Genomic DNA, 25150 nt, shown 5'->3' on the forward strand with positions numbered 1-25150 from the left:
CTGTGGCCTGATTTTAGGGACTTTGGGACCCCACAGACATCGTCCCCCGGTCCCTACAGTGCCCCGAGCACCCCAACACTCCATCCCCATTGAACACCATTGCTTCAGACCTCCCCCACAGCCCCTCTATGGTGCCCACCTTGAGCGACTCCTTCCCCATCCCACCGCCAGACACTCGATGTCCCATAGGTGGGGGCGGCAGTCCATCACTCTCCTCAGCCAATCAACGCAGGAAGTTCACGTGAGGAGGCGGGATCAAACACCTGTGCTGAGGGGTGAGACCACCACCTGGTGTCTGTGTTCCCCATTGGTTGTTTCCACCCTCTTCTGCGCAATGTGATTGGTGCGGTGAGCGATCAGTCAAATCACAACCTTCACAATTGGCTCTAGAAAAAAGGGAGGGGTTTATTGTCCTGAGCTGTCAACCGGAGTGCCACTCAGGGCTAGACGTCACATTCGATTGGTCACTTTAGCCATCCATCAACACCACCTGCGCTCTCCATTCGTCACCCACCACGGCGGTGCCCACCCTCGCGAAGGGGGAGGGGGCGGCCCATCTCCTTGAGCCTCATTGGAGAACAGCTCGTCCATCAACACCCCTCCTACCTTCCTATTGGCTCACGGGGCTGCGGGTCGCAGACGAGCCTTATATCCCTCAGCGATTGGCAGGTGGAGAGCGAGGGGGCGGGCGGAAGCGCGGAGGCGGAGCGGCGATTGGCTGGGGATCGGCAGGGGGGCGGGGCCTGCTGTCTGTCAGTGTCAGTCAGGGCGGCGGCGGCGGTTCCCCCATGGCAGCGGCGGGGCCCGCGGCGGTCCCGGTTCCCGCTCGGTTCCCGGCGGCGGCGGCGGCAGAGGCGGCGGAGGCGGCGGAGGCGACGGGGGGGAGGCGCGGGCCCCCCCCTCGGAGGCAGCCGGCGGTCGCCATGGCAGCGCCGCGCAGGTAGGCGGGGCCTTCGGAGGGACGCCCCGCCCCTCCCCCCCCCCACCCCCCTCAGGGTGAGACCCTCTCCAAGTGTGGGGGGTGGGGGGACATCACCCCCCCCCCCCCCCCGTCTTCTCCCCCCCTCCCCCTCCCCCACCCTTGGGCTAATTAGGCCTAAAACCCAACGATAACGGAGGAATGAATGGACCCACCCCTCAGATTATGGGGAGGGGGGGGTAATGGAGCGGTCCTCCTTTATTTTTGAGGGAGGGGGGTTTATATGGGGCATCTTCCCCCCCCCCCCACACACACACTATGATTGAGGCTCCTTTTATTATTTTTAGGGAGGGATTATATAGGGCTGACCCCCATCCTCGTGCTGTAGGGGGTTCCTGTGGGGCTGCCCTATCCCTTTTCTTTGGAGGGGAGGGAGAGGGGGGGAACATGCACCTACCGCCCCCCCCCCCCCCCCCCGCTCCCCCCAAATCAGGGTCCTGACTGCTTTTCCCTCTGAAATAACGAAGATTTGGTTAAAAATCATCATCATGATAATAAAGAGAAGGGGGACGCAGTGAGCTCCCCCCTCCCTCCCAAATCCATCCTCAGATGCCCTTTATTTGAGGATGAGGGGCTCATGTTCCCCCACCACCGCTCATGGGGGGGGGTCCCTGTGTCCGTTCCCCCCCCCCCCCCTTGGACGATGGCTTTGTGCCGCGCCTCTCTCTCTCCTTTTGGGTTCAAATCCACCGATTTCTGGCAAAAGCTGGGGCGACCCCACATCAAATCACCTCTCCCCCCCCCTTCCCCCCCCCCAAATCCCACCTCCTTTTTGATTTATTCTTATTTAATTCCTTCCCCCCCCCCCCACCCATCTTTTTTCGCTCCATTGAAGGCTTTGCTTTCAATACCCGCCACCACAAGCAGCGTGGATGAGGACTGGGGGGGGGGGGGTTGGGGGGGCGGGGGGGGGTGGGTAAAATGCCTTATTTTGCTGAGAAAACCCCAAAGACACCAAACGTGCCCCATTTGGGGCTCCTTTCAGCCCCCACTCGGAAATCAACACCCTAAAAATGGAGAGTTGGTGGCGTGGGGGGTGGGGGGGGGGCGGGTCTGTGTGTCAATAATTGGGAGTTTCTCTGCCCAAAGAGGGGCGGATTTTGTCTGGGTTTTGTTTTTGGAGAGTTGTGGGGGATGGGGGAGGGGATGGGAGGGGGAGGGGGGGGGATGGGGGGGAGAGCGTTCACATTTTGGGGTGGATGGTAGACTGCATCAACAGCTTTTGATGACGAAGGAGTGGTGAATGGAGTTAAGTCCAGCTGGCATCCCATAACGAGTGGTATCCCCCATGGGGTCAATATTAGGGCCCGTCTTGTTTAATATCTCTCTTGATGACCTAGAGGAGGGGATTGAGCATCCCCCCGGTCACTCTGCAGAGGTGACGCCCGGCTGGGAGGATGTGCCGATGCGTCTGAGGGCAGGGAAGCCCTACAAAGGGATCTGGATAGGATGGATAGCTGGGCTGAGCTCAGCGGGATGAGGTTCAGTAAGACCAAGAGTGGAGTCCTGCACTCTGGCCGCAATAACCCCATGTGGGATTGGGGCAGAATGGCTTGAAGAATGCAGAGAGGAAAAGGTGAATGTCTGGAGCGCAGGTTTTACGAGGAGCTGCCCCCTCTTCGGGGACCGTTTCCTCTGAGTGCTGCTTGGCTGTGGCCCCCGTGGCGATTTTGGGGCCGTTTTTCACCGCTTTCCTTCAATTTCCAACGTTTTCAGTGGATTTTGTCACCCATCGCTCCAGGGCACACTGCACATCGCTGTGTATTGGAAAGGATGGCATCCTTCCACCCCAGACCACCAAATCACAGAGATTTAACCCCCACCCCCCCAAAAAAAACCCCCATATTTACCCTTTTCTTCTCCCATTTCCACCGGTTTTGGGTTTCATGTGATAACCACGACCACCTTCATCCCTCATTATTGACTTGAAGCATTTTGGCTGCCCTGCACTCATCCGCTTTCTTTCTCCCCCCCCCACCCCCATATCAGAGCAGCACTATTTTTTCCTAAAAAGCCATTTCAGGGCATTTTGGACCCCGATAAGTTTCACTGTGGCCCTATTTGATCATCAGCCTTTAATTTTGCACTGAAACCTCTGCCAACAGTCACCACTTCTATCCAGAACATTCCCTCATCCCCTGTGGTCCAAGCGTTGGACACCGCTTCGCTTCACCGATCTTTGGTGGTGTTATTTTGTTGTCTTTTTTTTTTTTTACCAAAAGGGACATTTTCAGCCCTCCCCCCCCCCCCCAAAAAAAAAAAAAAAGGGTTGGAGCCTCCCTGACAACTCCCAGTCCCCACCGATCCCACGGTGAATCCCACAGAGGTGACCCTGGAACCTCTCATTTCGCAGCATCCATCCACCCACCGTTCCCGCCCCATTTCCAAGCATCCATCCACCCACCATTCCCGCCCCATTTCCACCAGTTTCTCTCCAGGGAGGCATTTTTCCTCTAAGAAAAAAAAAAAAGACAACCCCAGAATGGGCAAAACACTCAACGTTGGCCAACACCTACAGCGAATCCGCGGCGAGGACGTCTCCCTTCGTCCACTTACCTCAAGCATTGGGTTAATTCTAGCTTTTAGCCTCATGGATAACTCAACTTCTTTCTTCTCATAGAGATCCGAGGATATCACAATGCCCTGGAGGGGGAAAAAAAGAGAGGGGGGTCCCGTCCTCCTAACGCTGTCCTTTGGCTTCCAGGTGAGACCCCGAAATCCCCGCGGGTTCGGCCGCGATGGCGTCGCCGGCCGTCAGCCCCGACTCGTCGTCCCATGAGGCCCTCTCCTCCGTCAACTCGGCCCCGGCGTGTTCGCCCACCTCCGACTCCGAGAACCTCAGCCCCGATGAGCTGGAGCTGCTGGCGAAGCTGGAGGAGCAAAATAGGTGAGTCCTGGCTGCTCGGCCTTCTATCCATCCTTTGTGTGGCGCTTAAAATTAAATGGGGTCAACTGTGATCTTCCAGGACCCTTCCAACCCAACCCATTCTATAGTTCTGTGACCTTTAAGGACCCTTCCAACCCAACCCATTCTGTGATTCTATGGTCTTTAAGGACCCTTCCAACCCAACCCATTCTATAGTTCTGTGATCTTTAAGGACCCTTCCAACCCAACCCATTCTGTGATTCTATGATCTTTAAGGACCCTTCCAACCCAGCGCATTCTGTGATTTTATGATCTTTAAAGACCCTTCCAACCCAACCCATTCTGTGATTCTATGATCTTTAAGGACCTTTCCAACCCAACTGTATGGGAACTGCTGAATCACTGCCTGAACCACTGATTGGTCACCTGAGGTGAGCACCAAGTCAGCCATGGGGGCACAGGTGAAGGTGATATACCTGTGTGGGTGGAAGGGGTGGAGCCTAGTTCCTCCTCTCTCAAACCCCATTTAAGGGCTGACCACCACCAGGGAAGGATCTCTTCTTGGAGATCCCTCCCATGTGGAGTCCTCTGCGAGCCTTGTCATCTTAAAGGTGAGCCATCTTCTCTTTTGTATTACCTGTATAACTGTTTGTATAGAACTACTTAAAATATACCATCTTCTATACTATTCCCTGGTGGAGTATCGTCATTAGGAGTTATTTACTCTACATTTGGCGAGCCAGGCAGCTCTAACTAAATCCATAATGTCATTTATTTGGAATATGTTTAAATGGGCCAAGGGGGAGAACGTTACCCCCCTAGAACAGACAATCCCTGGTCTAATTCCAGGATTCATGGGGTCACCCTACTATGGATTGGCATCCGTTATTGAGAAATGGGGACCCATGCGGGTTCCAGGGACTGCCGCTCCTTCTCCATCTTATTTGACTGACTACTTTGTAGGATTAGATAAAGACATACTTGTTACCAAGGAGCGGCGGTTAGCTGCCTCTGCAGTAGCCTGGCCATTAGTAATGGCCATACTCAAGTTAGATGTTGCAAATGTTAATTTGGAGACTGAAAATCAGTTATTACGAGACCGTATTGAGAAACTGGAACAACAGCTGGGTACGTTAACAACCAAAAAGCCTGGCCTAAATGTCCCCACAAGACAAATAAGGAATATATTGGTAGAAGACACCCCAAAATCAGAGGAAGAAGACTCTGATATGACAGGGGAAAAGATCTCTAAGGCAGATCTCGAAACTCCATCTATGATGGACCCATTCGAGATTCGGCCTATTATAACTCAAAAAACAAAGAAGGTACAGGATAGACCAGCAGGGGTGCCTCCTGACCAATGGCCCCCTGCAGAAACCTGCCTCCATGTGACCGCTCGTCCATATACAGCCAATGAGTTGATGGACCTAGTACAACGGTTCCATCAGAAACCAAGAGAAAGCATACCATCATGGCTCCTAAGGTTATGGGATGCAGGAGCTGAAAGTGTTTTAGTAAATGGAACAGAAATGTCAAAATTAGCATCTATAACGATAAACCCGGCATTAAGACAAAGATTATATGCAGCTGTCCATTATAATGAGGAAAACCATTCTATTATAGATTGGTTGATGGCTGCATGCCGCTTGACATGGCCCAACAAAACCGATATCCCTCTTAATACTGGTTTGTGGTCCTCTATGGAGGACCTCCAGACCTATATCAGAGAACTGGGTATGAGGGAGGCTCTGTATGCGGACACTTTTGAAAGCCCCGATACGGAAAAATTTACAGCGGGCATGAGAGATCTAATACTACAGCAGGCCCCCTCCCACCTATATGGGATGTTGGTTTCCATATTAAATCCATTGGTGGCATCAGAAGCCATCGTACAGCAGGCAGCCCAGTTAGTAGCAGACTTAGGGGAGACGGAGCGCGTAAGAACCAGGCGTAATGTTCGTATAGTGGAAGATGCTGAGGCCTTCCCTATTAGAACTAAAAAGCCTGCTCCACGGATGCCCCGATCAGGCCCCGTACGGGTATCCCGGAGGACTATGTTTAATGATCTCATACGGGCTGGGGTTGCATTTACCAAAATTGATGGGCAACCCAACCATGTTTTGTTACAGCTGTGGAAACAGCTTAGAAATGATCAGAAATTTCAGAGTGCTCCCAGAAAATCGGGAGTACGAATTATAGAAAAAACACCAACAACAACCTGGAATTTGGCTGACTTTATAATACCGAACAGAAGGAAAAAATATCCGCAGGTGTCACAGGCTACAGTGCCTGAGCCACCTGTGGCAAAAGATTTAGATCTGGCAAAATTCATGGATTAACGGAAAATTCTGGTCCCCATAGGGCCTCTAGCTGTGACCGGAGGCCCTATGTAGAACTAACAATATTCTGGTCCAGGACAAATGTGCAGAAGGTGATGGCTCTAGTGGATACTGGCGCAGAAACATCGATTATATATGGAGACCCAACGAAATTTAAGGGTAATAGAGTGATGATTGGTGGGTTTGGGGGACAGACTATTCCAGTCACCCAGACGTGGCTGAAATTGGGGGTTGGGCGTCTCCCGCCCCGGGAGTATAAGGTGTCGATTGCCCCAATTCCAGAATATATCTTGGGCATAGACATTCTATGGGGTCTGGCTCTCCAGACAACTGTGGGAGAGTTCAGACTACGGCAGAGGTACATTAGTATCCGGGCAATACGGACAATATTGAGGGGCCATGCGAAACATGAGCCCATTTGTTTGCCAAAACCACGCCGGATTACTAATGTAAGACAGTACAGACTCCCGGGTGGACAAGAAGAAATATCAAAAACAGTGCAGGAATTAGAGAAAGTAGGTATTATAAGGCCTGCACACAGCCCATATAATTCCCCCATATGGCCAGTACGGAAGTCGGATGGAACATGGAGAATGACGGTGGATTATAGGGAACTGAATAAGGTCACGCCGCCCATCCATGCGGCCGTACCCAATATTGCCTCCTTAATGGACACTCTTAGTAGGGAAATTAAAACCTACCATTGTGTCCTGGATTTAGCGAATGCGTTTTTTAGCATACCTATTGCTAAAGAATCACAAGATCAATTTGCATTTACGTGGGGAGGCAGGCAGTGGACCTTTCAGGTCTTGCCACAGGGGTACGTGCACTCACCAACATACTGTCATAATTTGGTGGCACGTGACCTGGCTGATTGGAGGAAACCAAACAGTGTGAACCTATACCACTATATTGATGACCTCCTGTTAACATCCGACTCACTGGAAGCAGTAGGGGAGGCAGCAGATTCATTAACTGCCTACCTAAGTGAAAGAGGATGGGCTATCAATCCTCAAAAAGTGCAAGGTCCAGGACTGTCCGTAAAATTTCTAGGGGTAGTCTGGTCAGGAAAGACCAAAGTATTACCTGATGCCGTCATAGATAAGGTTCAGGCATTTCCAGTCCCTACAACACCAAAGCAGCTGCAGGAATTCCTGGGTATATTGGGATATTGGCGTTCCTTTATACCTCATTTGGCGCAGCTGCTGAGACCTTTATATAGACTTACCAAAAAGGGCCAATTATGGGACTGGGGGAGAACAGAACAGGATGCTTTTCAACAGGCGAAACAGGCGGTTAAACAAGCCCAGGCACTGGGTATATTTGATCCTACCCTTCCAGCTGAGCTAGATGTTCACGTAACTCAAGATGGCTTTGGCTGGGGCCTGTGGCAACGTCAGAGTTCTGTTCGGACCCCCATTGGATTTTGGTCTCAGGTGTGGCATGGAGCAGAGGAAAGATATAGTATGATTGAAAAACAGTTATTGGCTGCCTATTCCGCATTACAAGCGGTAGAGCCAATAACCCAAACGGCCGAAGTTATAGTCAAGACTACATTGCCAATCCAGGGGTGGGTAAGAGATCTGACCCACCTTCCTAAGACGGGGGTGGCCCAGGCGCAGACGGTGGCACGATGGGTTGCCTATCTCAGTCAGAGGAGTAGTCTATCTTCCTCACCGTTGAAAGAAGAGCTTCAGAAGATTCTTGGCCCAGTAACGTATCATAGTGATGCACCAAAACAAACTTCGGTTGCTCCACCACAGAAGAGTCCCGTCCAGGAAGGAAAATATCCTATTCCTGAAGATGCCTGGTACACGGATGGGTCCAGCAAGGGCAACCCAAGTAAGTGGAGAGCAGTAGCGTACCATCCTGCCACAGACACAATCTGGTTCGAAGAGGGGGATGGTCAAAGCAGCCAGTGGGCAGAGCTGCGGGCAGTGTGGATGGTTATAACCAAAGAACCTGGTGATGGTATCCTGAATATTTGCACAGATAGTTGGGCTGTGTATCGGGGGCTCACTCTTTGGATCGCACAGTGGGCCACCCAGGATTGGACTATCCACTCCCGACCGATCTGGGGCAAAGATATGTGGTTAGACATATGGAATACAGTCAAACACAGAACTGTGTGTGTCTACCATGTTTCTGGTCATCAACCCCTACAGTCACCAGGAAATGATGAAGCCGACACACTGGCCCGAGTTAGATGGGTTGAGAACTCTCCATCTGAGAATATCGCTTACTGGCTACATCAAAAGCTGCGGCATGCTGGGCAGAAGACCATGTGGGCAGCCGCTAAAGCGTGGGGACTGCCCGTACAACTATCGGACATCGCTCAAGCATGCCGAGACTGTGACGCCTGCTCTAAGATAAGACCGAGGTCGTTGCCTGAAACTACAGCCCATCTTGCTAGAGGACACAATCCTCTACAGAGGTGGCAGGTTGATTATATTGGGCCTCTCCCTCGGTCTGAGGGGGCGAGATATGCCCTAACCTGTGTCGACACCGCGAGTGGGCTAATGCAGGCCTATCCAGTACCAAAAGCCAACCAGGCATACACTATAAAGGCACTCACAAGGTTGATGGCTGCCTACGGGACACCGCAAGTCATCGAGAGTGACCAAGGAAGTCATTTCACGGGTGCAGTGATACAACGCTGGGCAGAAGAAAATAATATTGAGTGGCGATTCCACCTGCCATATAATCCAACGGGGGCAGGCCTTATCGAACGTTACAATGGTATTCTCAAGGCTGCCCTGAAGACAGACTCTCAGTCCCTGCAGGGGTGGACAAAGAGACTCCATGAGACCCTGCGGGACCTGAATGAAAGACCTAGAGATGGCAGACCCAGTGCCTTGAAAATGTTACAAACAATATGGGCCTCCCCACTTAGGATCCAAATTACGGGCACCGATAATGAAGTGAAACCTCAGATTGGCAATGAGAACAACCTTCTGCTCCCTGCCCCTGAGGACCTAGAACCAGGTACCAATAGAATAAAATGGCCCTGGAAGGTGCAGGTAGGACCACGATGGTGCGGCCTACTTGCACCTTGGGGGAGATTATTGGAGGTGGGGGGTTCGGTAGCTCCTCCGGTTATAGGTACATGGCCTACTGAAATAATGGTTAACACTCCAGTCTTCATTGCTAAGGGGACCCCTATCATGTCTCTGTGGCAGATCAGGACACCCCCTTTGGTGCCTGATATAGTCGTACAGCCACAGACATCGGGTCAAAGGGTTTGGTACAGGCGACCAGGGCGTGCCCCTGTACAAGCTGAAGTGTTAACCCAAGACAGGAATACGGCCTGTATCTTGCCCTGGAAAGCGGATCTTCCCCTCTTGGTACCTCTAAAACACTTGTATTACTCCCCATAAGTCTATGAATCACCAGAAGGAATCAAAACAATACTGCAGTGTTCCAGAGTTGTTATAAGACCATGTGAAGCATCTGGTGATGGTCTAACCGGGACTGATGACACGTAAGATGGACCTGCACTGTATGATTACATGCTTCCAGTAGATACCACCGAGCACTGGCCCAAAGAAGAGTTCGACGGATGCGCCGATCATCACTCATATCAGATTACATCAGCATGCGTTGCGACGGGCAATTATGTAAGCGTCGCGATGTATTGGGTCTCTGTATCAAGGGGAACTCACCTTATGGTTACTTGATCAGTGGTTCATGTCGTGAAGGGGTGGAGTGTATGGGAACTGCTGAATCACTGCCTGAACCACTGATTGGTCACCTGAGGTGAGCACCAAGTCAGCCATGGGGGCACAGGTGAAGGTGATATACCTGTGTGGGTGGAAGGGGTGGAGCCTAGTTCCTCCTCTCTCAAACCCCATTTAAGGGCTGACCACCACCAGGGAAGGATCTCTTCTTGGAGATCCCTCCCATGTGGAGTCCTCTGCGAGCCTTGTCATCTTAAAGGTGAGCCATCTTCTCTTTTGTATTACCTGTATAACTGTTTGTATAGAACTACTTAAAATATACCATCTTCTATACTATTCCCTGGTGGAGTATCGTCATTAGGAGTTATTTACTCTACACCCAACCCATTTTGTGATTCAATGGTCTTTAAGGAAATTTCCGAGCCAACCCATTCTATGGTTCTGTGACCTTTAAGGACCCTTCCAACCCAACCCATTCTGTGATTCTATGATCTTAAAGACCCCTCCAACCCAACCCATTCTATAGTTCTGTGACCTTTAAGGACCCTTCCAACCCAACCCAGTCTATAGTTCTGTGATCTTTAAGGACCTTTCCAACCCAGCCCATTCTGTGATTCATTGATCTTTAAGGACCCCTCCAACCCAACTCATTCTATAGTTCTGTGACCTTTAAGGACCCTTCCAACCCAACCCATTCAATAGTTCTGTGACCTTTAAGGACCCTTCCAACCCAACCCATTCTGTGATTCTTTGATCTTTAAGGACCCCTCCAACCCAACCCATTCTATAGTTCTGTGATCTTTAAGGACCCTGCCAACCCAACCATTTTGTGATTCAGTGGTCTTTAAGGACCCTTCCAGCCCAGCGCATTCTGTGATTTTATGATCTTTAAAGACCCTTCCAACCCAGCCCATTCTATAGTTCTGTAATCTTTAAGGACCCTTCCAACCCAACCCCTTCTATAGTTCTGTGATCTTTAAGGACCTTTCCAACCCAACCCATTTTGTGATTCAATGGTCTTTAAGGAAATTTCCGAGCCAACCCATTCGATGGTTCTGTGACCTTTAAGGACCCTGCCAACCCAACCCATTCTATAGTTCTGTGACCTTTAAGGACCCTTCCAACCCAACCCATTCTGTGATTCTATGATCTTAAAGACCCCTCCAACCCAACCCATTCTATAGTTCTGTGACCTTTAAGGACCCTTCCAACCCAACCCATTCTATAGTTCTGTGATCTTTAAGGACCTTTCCAACCCAGCCCATTCTGTGATTCATTGATCTTTAAGGACCCCTCCAACCCAACTCATTCTATAGTTCTGTGACCTTTAAGGACCCTTCCAATCTAACCTATTCTATGATTCTGTGATCTTTACAGACCCTTCCAACCCAACTCGTTTTATAGTTCTCTGATCTTTAAGGACCTTTCCAACCCATTCTATAGTTCTACGATCTTTAAGGGCCCTTCCAACCCAACCCATTCTATTATTCTGTGATCTTTAAGGGAATATCTCCTCCTCTAGGGCGATTTTGGAGGGGACTCTCCTTTTCTGGGGTGGTTTGGGGGCAGTATGTCCTCTTCTGGGATATTTGAAGGAGTGCCTCCTTCCCTAGGGAGTCTTAGGGGGCATCATGTCCCCATTTCAGGTCGTCTGGGGGAAATATTTCTACACTGAGGCAGTTTGTAGGGATTGTCTCTTCCACTGGGGGGAAATACGTCCTCTTCTGAGGTATTGTGGGGAAATCTCTCTTCCTTTAGGGAGATCTGGGGAGAAGATCTCCTCTTTTGAGGCAGACTGGGAGAAATAACCTCCTCCTCTGGGGGGGATATCTCCTCCTTTGAGGTGCTCTGAGGGAATAACTCCTCTCCGAGGGTGATTTGGAGGGAATATCCCCTTCCCCAGCCTGACCTGGATGGGCTAATACCTCTTTGGAAGTGCTGTGGGGAAATCTCTCTCCCTTTAGGTTGACTCTGGGGGAATATCTCCCCCCTCTAGGTTGCCTTGGTGGGAATAGCTCCCTCTTCGGGGTGACACTGGGGAAGCATCTGTACTTTTGGGGTCTCCCTGCTCCTCTGGGGCTTTTCTGGATCTCTCTGTCCCCCTCGCAGGCTGCTGGAGGCCGACTCCAAGTCGATGCGCTCCATGAATGGCTCGCGGAGGAACAGCGGCTCCTCCTTGGTCTCCAGCTCCTCAGCCTCCTCCAACCTCAGCCACCTGGAGGAGGACACCTGGATCCTGTGGGGCCGCATCGTCAACGAGTGGGACGAGTGGAGGAAAAAGAAAGAGAAGCTGCTGAAGGTGGAAAGCCTGGCTTCGTTTCTATTACAATCCATTCCAAATCTCCGTAGCGAGGCCTTCCCCGCCCCGCTGCCACGAGGAGCGATTTCATCGTCTCCAAACCCATTTTCTCCATCCTTTCTTTTGCCCCAGGAGCTCATCCGCAAAGGGATCCCCCACCACTTCCGTGCCATCGTCTGGCAGCTGCTGTGCAGTGCCACTGACATGCCTGTCAAAAACCAGTACTCAGAGCTGCTCAAGATGTCCTCCCCCTGCGAGAAGCTCATCCGCAGGGACATCGCCCGCACCTATCCGGAGCACGAGTTCTTCAAGGGGCAGGACAGCCTGGGCCAGGAGGTGCTCTTCAACGTCATGAAGGTACCCCCTCTCCTCCAGCCCCCCTGGCTCGCAGCCCCAGCGTGGGAACCTCTTTGGGTTTCGGGTCTGTGGGTTTGGTTTCCACCCCCTGGCCGTCCCACACCCCTTTTTGGGTCTTTGGGGATCTGTGTTTTTGGCAGCAGTGCCGTGCACGCAGGACGTTGTCATCAGCTGGAAAAAAACCAACAACAAAAAGCATTTCTTTTCAGTGCTCAGGCTTTCCTGCCACGGCTGTGCTCCTGCTTTGAGCGGGGCCCAGCTGAAGTTCTGCTTTGCTTGTATACTGGTGTTGAATTTTGCACTCCTTTCAGGCCTACTCGCTGGTGGACCGGGAGGTTGGATACTGCCAGGGCAGCGCCTTCATCGTGGGACTGCTGCTCATGCAGGTTTGTGCCAGCCTGGGGGGGTGTGGAGGAGCTGCCATGGGGGGGGGGGGTTCATACCTTTGGAGATATAGTAGAGCAGGGTTGGGTTTGCTTGATTTCGTTCTGCGTGGGTTTTAAAATCCCCCCATTCCCATTTCCGAAGTGGAGGTGGTCCCGGTGCAAAGCATCCCATCACCTGGTGGGGAGGGGCTCTGAGTTTGGAGCCGATGGCAGGATGCTGAAGGGGGAATTTGTGTCCCACTGCTTCTCCAGATGCCTGAGGAAGAGGCTTTCTGTGTGTTCGTGAGGCTGATGCAGGAGTACCGCCTGCGGGAGCTCTTCAAACCCAGCATGGCCGAGCTGGGGCTCTGCATCTACCAGTTTGAGTACATGTTGCAGGTAAGTGCCACCCGTGGCTCCCCCGAACACAGCAGCCCACGGGTTACACCACAGGATGAGGAGTGGGGTGGCATCTCTTGGGGGATGCTGGATTCCTCGCGTCCAGAGATCCCGGGGACATCCTTGGGACACCGTCTGTGAACTGAAGGGAACATCTGATGGACCCCGAAGAGGTCCATGGGGCTCACTGGGGACATCCCCGAGACCCCAGGGACCTCCACAAAGCTGTCTTGAGGCCTGTGAGACCACAAGAGCCATGAGATGTCCACAAGATGCCCTGGGGACTGTCATCTGTGAGACCCCAGACACACTGAGGGCATCCCCGAGACCTCAGGGACCTTCACGAGATGCTGTGGGGTCCGTGAGACCACAATAGCTCAGGGCACATCCACAAGACACCCTGGGGACCATCAGACCCTGAGCGTGTCTGTGAGACCACCTGGGGTCGTCCACATGACCTCAGGGACACCCGTGGGACCCAGGGACACCCACCAGACACCCGTGGTTCCATCCGTGTGCCCCAGGGACCATCCACGAGGTGCCACGAGTGACGTCCTCGAGACCTCGGGGACATCCACCAACTCAAAGCTCGGCAGCCACCGCTGGAAACCTCACACCCCTCCCCGTGTCCTTCTCACCTCTCTCCCTTTTCACATCCAGGAGCAGCTGCCAGAGCTGAACATCCACTTCCGCTCGCAGAGCTTCCTCACCTCCATGTACGCCTCGTCCTGGTTCCTCACCCTCTTCCTCACCACCTTCCCCCTGCCCGTGGCCACGCGTGTCTTCGACATCTTTATGTACGAGGTAACGGGGCCACACTGAACAAGCTCAAACTCACCAAGAGACCACAGCCCACTTTTTCCTCACCTGAACGTTTCACCCCACGCCACCCTGGGTGGTTCTCGGGGGGAGAAACCCCAAAAGTGTTGGTGGGTGGGAAAGGTGATGGTGTGGACCCCTTCCTGCAGGGACTGGAGATTGTCTTCCGCGTGGGGATGGCGTTGCTGCAGTTCAACCAGGCTGAGCTCATCCAGCTGGACATGGAGGGCATGTCCCAGGTACATCTGGGGTAGATTTAGGCAACAGGACTTAAATTTTAGGGTGGCTTTACCCATCAGGATGTGCTTTGTGGCTGATAGAAGCAACGAGATGTGGTTTGGGGGGGCAGATCTGTCCAAATTAGGCGTGGTTTGAGGTGGGCTGTGTGGTGGGGTCAGTTAGGCCATGCTTCGAGGTCATGATGTGAACTGAGTTTATATGCAATGGGGGACATGTTTGGAGATGAACTCACACAATGGGCTGAACGTTGGGGTGGTTTTGGGGGCTGACTCAGGGCTGTGTTTAGGGTCGGTTGATGTGCTGGGCCATGTTTTGGGGTCTTTTCACTGCCAGGGCCGTGGCTTTACCACGAACCCTGCATGCTTTGCCCACAGTACTTCCAGAAGGTGATCCCACACCAGTTTGACAGCTGCCCCGACAAGCTCATCCTCAGGGCTTTCCAGGTCAAGTACAACGCCAAGAAGATGAAGAGGTGAGCTGCTGAGCCCCGTGGGGATGCCGCCACCTCCGTCAGGTGGCATCCCAGCTTGTCCCCGTGTCCCACACAGGCTGGAGAAGGAGTATGCTGCCATCAAGAACAAAGAGATGGAGGAGCAAATCGAGATCAAGGTGAGGTGGGGTCATACAGCGACGTCCTGGGGCTGCTTGTGCCATCCTCAGGGCCACGAAGCCCACCCCAGGTCCTGCTTGGTCTGTCCCCAGGGCCACTGGAGCTGTCCCCAGGGCCTTCTGACACAGCTTAACCCATTGCAGTGCCATTTTGACTCCTCCTGGGGCCATCTGAGCCGTCCTGAAGCCACACTGCCCCACACCGGAGCCATCTGACCCATCCCCGGGGCTGCATGAGCCATCCTGGTGTGGCTTACCCTAGCTCTGGGACCACCTAAGCCATTTTGAAGCTAATTTGTCCCATCCTGAAGTCACTCGACCCATCCCCGGAGCCATTTATGCCATCCCAAGATGACTTAACCCCCCTCTGGTCCATTTAAGCCACCCCAGGGTTGCTTTAACTCATCCCTGGGACTACTTCGAGCCCTCCTGAGGCCACGTAGCCTGTCTCTGTGGGATTTCACTTATCCGCGGAGCCACCCACAACCCCACATCCCCAGGCTCAGTGATTCCCCCCCCCCCCCCTCAACTTTGGATGGGGACCCCCTAACAGCGCTCGTTCCTCCCCGCTTCTGTTCCCAGCGCCTCCGCACCGAGAACCGCCTGCTGAAGCAGCGCATCGAAACCCTGGAGAAGGTGAGCCCCACAACTGACCCCACCCCAACCCCCAAACCCCCCCCGGATCACCCCAAAAACCCACACTCCAAACCCTCCTGGAGGGGGGGGGGGGGAGGGGCACCCAGAAACACCGCTGGATCGCCCTGACCCCACATCTTCCAGCACCCCCTTCCAAGCTGCACCCCACCTTCAATCCCCCCCCCACCCCCCACCACTTGGGGGTGCCAAAAAGGAAGAAAGAAAAAGGCAGTTGAAACCCAGACAGTGGCTTCATCCTTCTTTCCAAGCCTCTTCTCCCCCTGGGATGTGGGGAACGCTCCGTTTTAGGGCACACTTCCCCCCCCCCCACCCTATTCCCAGCAGGGAAGGGAGTGAGTGGGGTGTATGGGGGGGGTGGAAAGAAGCTAAAATCCTTGGGAAGCACCCCAAAACGGGGAGGGGCCGGGAGCCTCTGCTGCGTGGCTTCTCTTGCTGCCTCCATCTCCTCCGTTCATGTCGTTCTGTGTCTCCTTTCTCTCCTTTCCTCCGCCGGCGGCCGCAGGAGAGCGCGGCTCTCGCCGACAGGCTCATCCAGGTAGTGTCAAAAATGGCTCTTTTTTCTTCCCCCCCCCCCCCCCCGCCCCACTCCTCAAACTCCAACCCATCCCTTCCTCATTTTAACCCTTTCCTGCTTTCCAGCCTACGTCTTGCTTGGTTCGGGGGGGAGAATTTACCCTTTTTTTTTCTTCTGCTTTTCCAGAGGCTCCCGTGCACCTTCCCCGCTTTGGTGCGGGAGAAGGAGGATTTTTTTGGGGGGTGGGGAGGGGTTGGGGTGGTGAAAATGAGGGTTTGGGGCCATGTGGGGCAAAGTGGGAATTCAGGGAGGGGCGGGGTGGGGGGGGTTGGGATAAAACGAAGCATCGTTTTGGTGAGTTCGAATCAAACCCGTGGATTTGGAGTGGAAATTCAGTGCTGAGTGCAGGTGGTGCAGTCAGAGCGACCCCTGTGGTCCCCACGGGGGCTGCTGTCACCTCATCTTCTGTGCCACCCACATGAGACTGTCACCCCCTTGTCCTCGGTGTCACCCCAGGGCCAGCTTCACCCCCTCGTCACCCATGTGCCGCACTGTGGGGCTGCTGTCACCCTCCAGGTCCCCGTTGCCACCCACAGAGGGACTGGGATCCCCCACCACCCTCTCATCCCCAGTGCCACCCACTTCCAGGCTGCTGTCACCCTCCTGTCCCCCATGCCACGCTCCTGTCCCCAACATCACTGCTCTCACCCTCATCCCCCCCCGTCATCCTTTGTCCCCACCACCCGCAGCCCCTCCATCTCAGCCCCACGGTGACCTCACTGGGGACGTGGAAAGGGATCGGTGCCACGGAGGTGACACATCCCCGCTGTCCCCAAGGGCCAGGTGACACGGGCACAGGAAGCAGAGGAGAACTACATCATCAAAAGGGAACTGGCAGTGGTGAAGCAGCGCTGCACTTCGGCCACCGAAAACCTCCAGCGTGCACAGAGCACCATCCGACAGCTGCAGGACCAGCAGGTCAGTGTCACCAGGCGTCCCCAGGCGTCCCCACGTGTCCTCATCAGCCCCGTGTGCCCCGCTGTCCCTACATATTGCCACTTGTCGTGGCACGCAGGCTTGGTGGTGCCACCGTGGTGTGAAAGGGGCGGTGATGAAGTGGGTGGAATGCTCCGTGGCGGCGTGCTGGGGGTGGAGATGCTGAGGGTGGCGGTGTGTTGGGGGTGGAGATGTGTTGGGGACGGAGATGTGTTGGGGGTGGAGATGTGTTGGGGACAGTGATGTGTTGGGGATGGAGATGTGTTGGGGACAGTGATGTGTTTAGGATCGTAATGTGTTGGGGACAGTGATGTGCTGGGGATGGTTGAGGATGGTGGTGTGTTGGGGATGGAGATGTGTGGGGGATGGAGATGTGTGGGGGATGGAGATGTGTGGGGGACGGAGATGTGTTGGGGACGGAGATGTGTTGGGGATGGTTGAGGATGGTGGTGTGTTGGGGATGGAGATGTGTGGGGGACGGAGATGTGTTGGGGACGGAGATGTGTTGGGGACGGAGATGTGTTGGGGATGGAGATGTGTTGGGGATGGAGATGTGTTGGGGATGGAGATGTGTTGGGGATGGAGATGTGTTGGGGATGGTTGAGGATAGTGGTGTGTTGGGGATGGAGATGTGTTGGGGATGCAGATGTGTTGGGGACGGTTGAGGATAGTGGTGTGTTGGGGATGGAGATGTGTTGGGGACGGTGATGTGTTGGGGACGGTGATGTGTTGGGGATGGAGATGTGTTGGGGATGCAGATGTGTTGGGGGTGGAGATGTGTGGGGGATGGAGATATGTTGGGGACAGTGATGTGTTGGGGATGGTTGAGGATAGTGGTGTGTTGGGGATGGAGATGTGTTGGGGACGGTGATGTGTTGGGGATGGAGATGTGTTGGGGACGGAGATGTGTTGGGGATGCAGATGTGTTGGGGACGGTGACGTGTTGGGGACACTGATGTGTTGGGGACGGTGATGTGTTTAGGATCGTAATGTGTTGGGGACAGTGATGTGCTGGGGATGGTTGAGGATGGTGGTGTGTTGGGGATGGAGATGTGTGGGGGATGGAGATGTGTGGGGGATGGAGATGTGTGGGGGACGGAGATGTGTTAGGGACAGTGATGTGTTGGGGACACTGATGTGTTGGGGACAGTGATGTGTTTAGGATCGTAATGTTTGGGGACAGTGATGTGCTGGGGATGGAGATGTGTTGGGGATGGAGATGTGTTGGGGACAGTGATGTGTTGGGGACAGTGATGTGTTGGGGATGGAGATGTGTGGGGGACGGAGATGTGTGGGGGATGGAGATGTGTGGGGGATGGAGATGTGTGGGGGACGGAGATGTGTTGGGGACGGAGATGTGTTGGGGACGGTGATGTGTTTAGGATCGTAATGTGTTGGGGACAGTGATGTGCTGGGGATGGTTGAGGATGGTGGTGTGTTGGGGACAGTGATGTGTTAGGGACAGTGATGTGTTGGGGACGGTGATGTGTTGGGGATGGAGGTGTGTTGGGGATCGTAATGTGTTGGGGACAGTGATGTGTTGGGGATGGTGATGTGTTGGGGACGGTGACATGCTGGGGTCGGTGACGTGTTGGGGACGGTGCCAGGGAAACCCACGCTTCAGTGAGGAGTTTGTCACCCACCTGGAGACGGAGCTGGAGCAGTCACGGCTGCGGGAGAGCGAGACGCTGGGCGCCCTGAAGGAGATGCAGGACAAAGTGCTCGACATGGAGAAGGTGACAGGGACAGCACGTGGTCCTGGGGGTGGGGACAATCACAGGAGTCACACAGGTCACCCTAGAGACAAAGACCAGGACACGAGTGGCCGTGGGGAGCCCTGGACCTCCTGTTCCTCCTCCCTGTGGATCCCCAAGGCCACACTGGTGTCCTCCGGGTGTCCCTTGTGGCCGACACCCCCCGTCCCTGGGGATCCTCCGTCCCTTCCGACGTCCCCTTGTCCCCATAGAGGAACAGCCTTCTGCCAGATGAGGACAACGTGGTGCGGCTGCAGGAGGAGCTGCAGGCATTGGCACTGCGCGAGGCCGAGGCCGTCAAGTCACTGACAGAGCTGCAGCAGCAGGTGAAGGACCTCAGTGACAGCTGGCAGGTGAGGCCGCTCACACCCCACGGCCACTGTGGTCCCCTCCTGGATGCCTGAGTCCCTTCACATCCGCCTGGGTCCCTTCTCACGATGTTTGGGTCCCCTATGGGACACCTCCATCCCCTTCATGGCCACCTGGGTCCGTTCTCTGCCCCCTGGATCCCCTCATGGCCACTTGAGCCCCTTCTCCCAATGCCTGCGTGCCCTCCTGCACACCTGGGTCACTTGTCCTAACGTCTGGGTCCCTTATCCCAACACCTGGGTCCTTTGCCCTGTCCCCAAGGTCCCCTCCTGCCCACCTGAGTCCCTCATCTCAATGTCTGAGTCCCTCATCCCAATGCCTGGGTCCCTTGCCCTGTCACCAGGGTCCTCTCCTGGCCACCTGAATCCCTCATCCCAATGTCTGGGTCCCTTTCCCCATCTCAGGGGTCCCCTCCTGGCCACCTGAATCCCTCATCCCAATGCCTGGGTCCCCTCCTGGCCACCTGAATCCCTCATCCCAATGTCTGGGTCCCTTTCCCCGTCTCAGGGGACCCCTCCTGGCCACCTGAATCCCTCATCCCAATGTCTATGCCCTTCATCCCAATGCCTGGCTCCCTTGCCCTGTCCCCAAGCTCCCTCATCCCACTATCTTTGTCCCCTTCCCTGCCCCCCACTTCCCCTCCTTCCCCCCTAAAACCCTCATCCAAACCCTCGAGTTCCCTCGTCCCCTCACTGTCACCCCTCCTGACCCCCCCTCCCCCCCCCACCCCCCGCCCCCCCTCCCCGTGCACCCCGGGCCGCGTTGCTGACTCTTTGGGGTGCAGTCGGGCCGTGCAGGCGGGCGCTGGAAGGATTCCCCACGGAGGAGCAATGCCAACGCGCTGCAGGAGGCGGTGGTGGCAGCGCGGCTGCGCGAGGCCCAGGCCCAGGCTGAGCTGCGGGCGCTGCGGCAGCGGGTGCTGCAGCTGGAGACACAGGTGGGGAGGGGGACACCGCCCCAAAAGCTGGGGGGGGGTCGTGGGGGCGAGGCTGGACTGGGAGGGGTGGGAGGGGTGGGGGTGGGGGTGCTGAAATGGGGCTGGACTGGGAGTATGGGAGGGGTCGGGGTGGGGACTGGGAGTACTGGGAGGGCTGGGAGGTGTGTATGAAGTGGGGAGGCTGGAATGGGATGGGAGTATGGGAGGGGTGGGGGTGGGGACTGGGAGTACTGGGAGGGCTGGGGGTGGGGGGCTGGACTGAGAGTACTGGGGTGGGGGTGCTGAAATGGGGCTGGACTGGGAATATGGGAGGGGTGGGGGTGGGGAGGTTGAAATGGGGCTGGACTGGGAGTACTGGGAGGGCTGGGAGGTGTGTATGAAGTGGGGAGGCTGGACTGGGATGGGAGTATGGGAGGGGTGGGGGGGGACTGGGAGTACTGGGAGGGCTGGGGGTGGGGACTGGGAGTACTGGGAGGGCTGGGGGGGTGTGTGCTGAGCTGGGGACGCTGGGGCTACGGGTGCTGAACTGGAAGTGCTGGAGTGGTGGGGGATGTGCTGAACTGGGGATGCTGGGCTGGCAGGTGCGACACAGAGATGACAGAGCTGTCCCCCCCCCCCCTTCCTCCTCCTCCTCCTCCTCCTCCCCCCCCCGCAGGGTCAGATCCAGCGCACGGTGCTGGGCCGTGCGGAGCAGACGTGTGCGGGGCTGCGGGAGCAGCTGCGTTTGGCGGCAGCGCAGAGCAAAGGGCTGCAGGCGCAGCTCAGCGAGAGCCACCGCAAGCACGCCGAGGCACAGTGCAAGGTGGGGGGCGGCCCCACAGCGCGGCCCTCGGGGGCTTGACAGGGGCAGCCCTGACCCCTCCATAGGGACACCCCTGTCCCCTTTATAGGGACGCTCACTGACCCTTTATAGGGACACTCACTGACCCTTTATAGGGACACTCACAAACCATTTATAGGGACACCCCTGTCCCCTTTATAGGGACACTCACTGACCCTTTATAGGGACACTCACAAACCCTTTATAGGGACACTCACAGACCCTTTATAGGGACACTCACAAACCATTTATAGGGACACCCCTGTCCCCTTTATAGGGACGCTCACTGACCCTTTATAGGGACACCCCTGTCCCCTTTATAGGGACGCTCACTGACCCTTTATAGGGACACTCACTGACCCTTTATAGGGACACTCACAAACCATTTATAGGGACACCCCTGTCCCCTTTATAGGGACACTCACTGACCCTTTATAGGGACACTCACAAACCATTTATAGGGACACCCCTGTCCCCTTTATAGGGACACTCACTGACCCTTTATAGGGACACTCACAAACCCTTTATAGGGACACTCACAGACCCTTTATAGGGACACTCACAAACCATTTATAGGGACACCCCTGTCCCCTTTATAGGGACACTCACTGACCCTTTATAGGGACACTCACAGACCCTTTATAGGGACACCCCTGTCCCCTTTATAGGGACACTCACTGACCCTTTATAGGGACACTCACTGACCCTTTATAGGGACACCCCTGTCCCCTTTATAGGGACACTCACAGACCCTTTATAGGGACACTCACTGACCCTTTATAGGGACACCTCTGTCCCCTTTATAGGGACACTCACAGACCCTTTATAGGGACACCCCTGTCCCCTTTATAGGACAGGTTGTATTGTACCCCTGTCCCCCCCATGGGGGCACTCACAGACCGTTTATAGGGACACTCACTGACCCTTTACAGGGACACTCACAGGCCCTTTATAGGGGCATTCACAGACCCCTTATAGGGACACCTCTGTCCCCTCCATGGGGACACTCACACCTTTTATAAGGACACTCAGACCCTTTATAGGGGCATTCACTGACCCTTTATAGGGACACCCCTGTCCCCTACAGGGGGACACTCAGAACCTTTATAGGGTCAACCCTGTCCCCTTTATAGGGACACTCACAGACCCTTCCCCCGGTGTCCCCACATCCCCTCCCACAGTGTCCCATTTGTCACCTCCCGTGGGGTCCCATTGCCCTCCTTTTGGGGTCCCATTGCCCTCCTTTTGGGGTCCCCCATGTCCCCTCCCCTCGGGGTCCCATTGCCCTCCTTTTGGGGTCCCATTGCCCTCCTTTTGGGGTCCCCCATGTCCCCTCCCCTCGGGGTCCCATTGCCCTCCTTTTGGGGTCCCATTGCCCTCCTTTTGGGGTCCCCCTTGTCCCCTCCCCTCGGGGTCCCATTGCCCTCCTTTTGGGGTCCCCCATGTCCCCTCCCCTTGGGGTCCCACTATCCCCTCCTCTGCTGTCCCCACATCCCCTCATTGCTCCCCCCACCATCCCCTTTCCCTCCCCCCCTTTCTCTGGGACCCCAATGCCCACCCGGGGTCCCCCCCACCCCCCCCACCCCCCCCCTTTGGTGGCGGTGTCCCCGGGGGTGTGACACACGTGTCCCCAGAGCAAGGAGGAGGTGATGGCGGTGCGGCTGCGCGAGGCCGACAGCATGGCGGCCCTGGCCGAGATGCGACAGCGCGTGGCTGAGCTGGAGATCCAGGTGAGCGGGGGATGGGATTTGGGGGGGATGGGATTTGGGGGGGATGGGATTTGGGGGGGGGGGGTGGGGGGTGGGGACACAAAGGGGACAGAGGGGACGGGGTGACGGGGTGACCTCTGCGCCCGCAGAGGGAGGAGGGCATGATCCAGGGGCAGCTCAACCACTCGGACGCCGCTCAGTACATCCGGCAGCTCAAGGACCACATCGACGAGCTCAAGGCCGAGGTAAGGCACCCATGGGTGCTGTGGCACCCGGGGCCTGCGCCAAAGGGTGCTGTGCTTGCTGTATGCTGCGCCTGTAGGTGCTGGGGTGGATCTATCCTGCACCCGTGGGTGCTGGGGTGGATCTGTCCTGCACCCGTGGGTGCTGGGGTGGATCTGTCCTGCACCCGTGGGTGCTGTGGGACCTGAGTCCTGCACCTGTAGCTGCTGGGGTATCTCTACCCTGCACCCATGGGTGCTGGGGTGCCTTTATTCTGCACCCATGGGTGCTGTGGGACCTGAGACTTGTGCCTGTAGGTGCTAGGGTGTCTCTACCCTGCACCCATGGGTGCTGGGGTGGATCTGTCCTGCACCCACGGGTGCTGGGGTGCCTTTATTCTGCACCCATGGGTGCTGTGGGACCTTAGTCCTGTGCCTGTAGGTGCTGGGGTGGCTCTACCCTTCACCCATGGGTGCTAGGCTCTGGGATTATAGGCACCCCAGCACCCATGGGCACAGGGTACAGGTAACACAGCACCCATGGGTGCAGGACCAAGGGGCTGTAGCACCCATGGGTGCAGGGTACAGATCCCCCAACACTCCTAGGTGCAGGATATGGGTCCCACAGCACCCATTGGGTGTGGGTAAGGGTCCTATAGCACCCATGGGTGCAGAATGCAGGTACCCCAGCACCCCTAGGTGTGGGATATGGGTCCCACGGCACCCATGGGTCTGGGTAAGGGTCACACAGCACCCGTGGGTGCAGGATATAGGGACCTCAGCACCCATGGGTGCAGGATACAGGTACCCCAACACCCCTAGACGTAGGATATGGGCCCTACAGCACCCATAGCTGCAGGACCAGGGGCTGTAGCACCCATGGGTGCTAGATACAGGTCCCACAGCACTCACAGGTGCGGGAGATAGGGACCTCAGCACCCATGGGTGCAGAATGCAGGTACCCCAGCACCCCTAGGTGTGGGATAGGAGTCCCATAGCACCCATGGGTGCAGGATATGGGGACCTCAGCACCCATGGGTGCAGGATACAGGTACCCCGACACCCCTAGGTGCGGGATATGGTTCCCACGGCACCCATAGGCGTTGGGCTGCCCACATCCTGCACCCATGGGTGCTGCAGCCCCCACCTCATGCCACGGGGACCCCGTCCCGCTGCTCTGGGTGACACCCATGGGTGCTGTGGGACGGTGCCATCGGCGATGTCCCCGCGGGGACGGCTGCTGACAGTGTCTCTCTGTCTCTCGTCCCTCCTCCCTTTCTCTGCCCCTCCCCCACCCTCGTCCCTTGTCCTCTCCCACGTGCCCCCCCCCCGTCCCCCCGTCACCCCCACGGCCGTCCCCCCCCGTCCCCACAGATCCGGCTCTTGCGGGGCCCGTTGTCGTTCGGGGCCGTGGGTCTGGGGCCGCGCCTCGGGGACGAGGACTCGTTGGGTTCCTCGGACCGAGGAACTGCCGCCCTTCTCTCTGCCCCACGGGGACATCGGGGACCTCGGGGACATGGGGGACAGCAGCGACAGCGACACCGAGGGGGCACCCACGGCGCCGTGACCCCACGGGGGACGTGGGGGAACGGTGGGTGGGCGGCGGGGGGATGGCGGCCCCGTGGGGGCCCCCCCCGCCCCATCCTGGGTGCTGTGGGGACATCGGGGACGTCGGAGAGTGTGGGGGGGGGGGAGGGAGGACGAGGGGGGGTCCCGCCACCCTGCCATGGCACCCATCGGGGCCACCCAGGGGACACTGAGGGACACCCGTGGGTGCCAGGGAACCCTAAGGGACACATAGCACCCAGGGGACACCCAGGGGGACACCTATAGGACCCAGGAGACCCTAAGGGACATCCATAGGGCCCGTGACACCCAGGGGACACTGAGGGACACCCATGGGTGCCAGGGGACACCTATAGGTGCCAGGGGACACTGAGGGACACCCATGGGTGCCAGGGGACACCTATAGGTGCCAGGGACACTGAGGGACACCCATGGGTGCCAGGGGACACCTATAGGTGCCAGAGGACACTGAGGGACACCCATAGGACCCAGGAGACCCTAAGGGACATCCATAGGGCCCGTGACACCCAGGGGACCCTGAGGGACACCCATGGGTGCCAGGGGACACTAAGGGACCCATAGCACCCGGGGGACCTTGAGGGACACCAATGGGTGCCAGGGGACACTAAGGGACACACAGCACCCAGGGGACCCTGAG

At 56.2% G+C, this 25150-nt stretch overlaps 1 protein-coding gene across 1 annotated transcript; it reads left to right on the top strand.

Moving 5' to 3' along the window:
- The first annotated feature begins 768 nt into the window (after positions 1-768).
- Positions 769-24686, top strand: EVI5L (ecotropic viral integration site 5 like). The gene is made up of 21 exons (XM_065753942.1): positions 769-940; positions 3684-3866; positions 11971-12160; positions 12293-12517; positions 12829-12903; positions 13156-13281; positions 13942-14085; positions 14250-14339; positions 14715-14812; positions 14889-14949; positions 15532-15585; positions 16109-16141; positions 16958-17098; positions 18724-18852; positions 19083-19223; positions 20024-20176; positions 20832-20978; positions 22631-22726; positions 22855-22950; positions 24301-24521; positions 24677-24686. The coding sequence occupies exons 2-21, from the start codon at positions 3718-3720 to the stop codon at positions 24684-24686; spliced, it is 2379 nt and encodes a 792-aa protein (XP_065610014.1). The 5' UTR covers positions 769-940; positions 3684-3717.
- The last annotated feature ends 464 nt before the right edge of the window (positions 24687-25150 follow it).

This window comes from Cyrtonyx montezumae, unplaced genomic scaffold (genome assembly GCF_038088225.1).
Source record: "Cyrtonyx montezumae isolate F1298 unplaced genomic scaffold, pur_monq_1.0 scaffold_86, whole genome shotgun sequence".
Classification (NCBI taxonomy): Eukaryota; Metazoa; Chordata; class Aves; order Galliformes; family Odontophoridae; genus Cyrtonyx; species Cyrtonyx montezumae.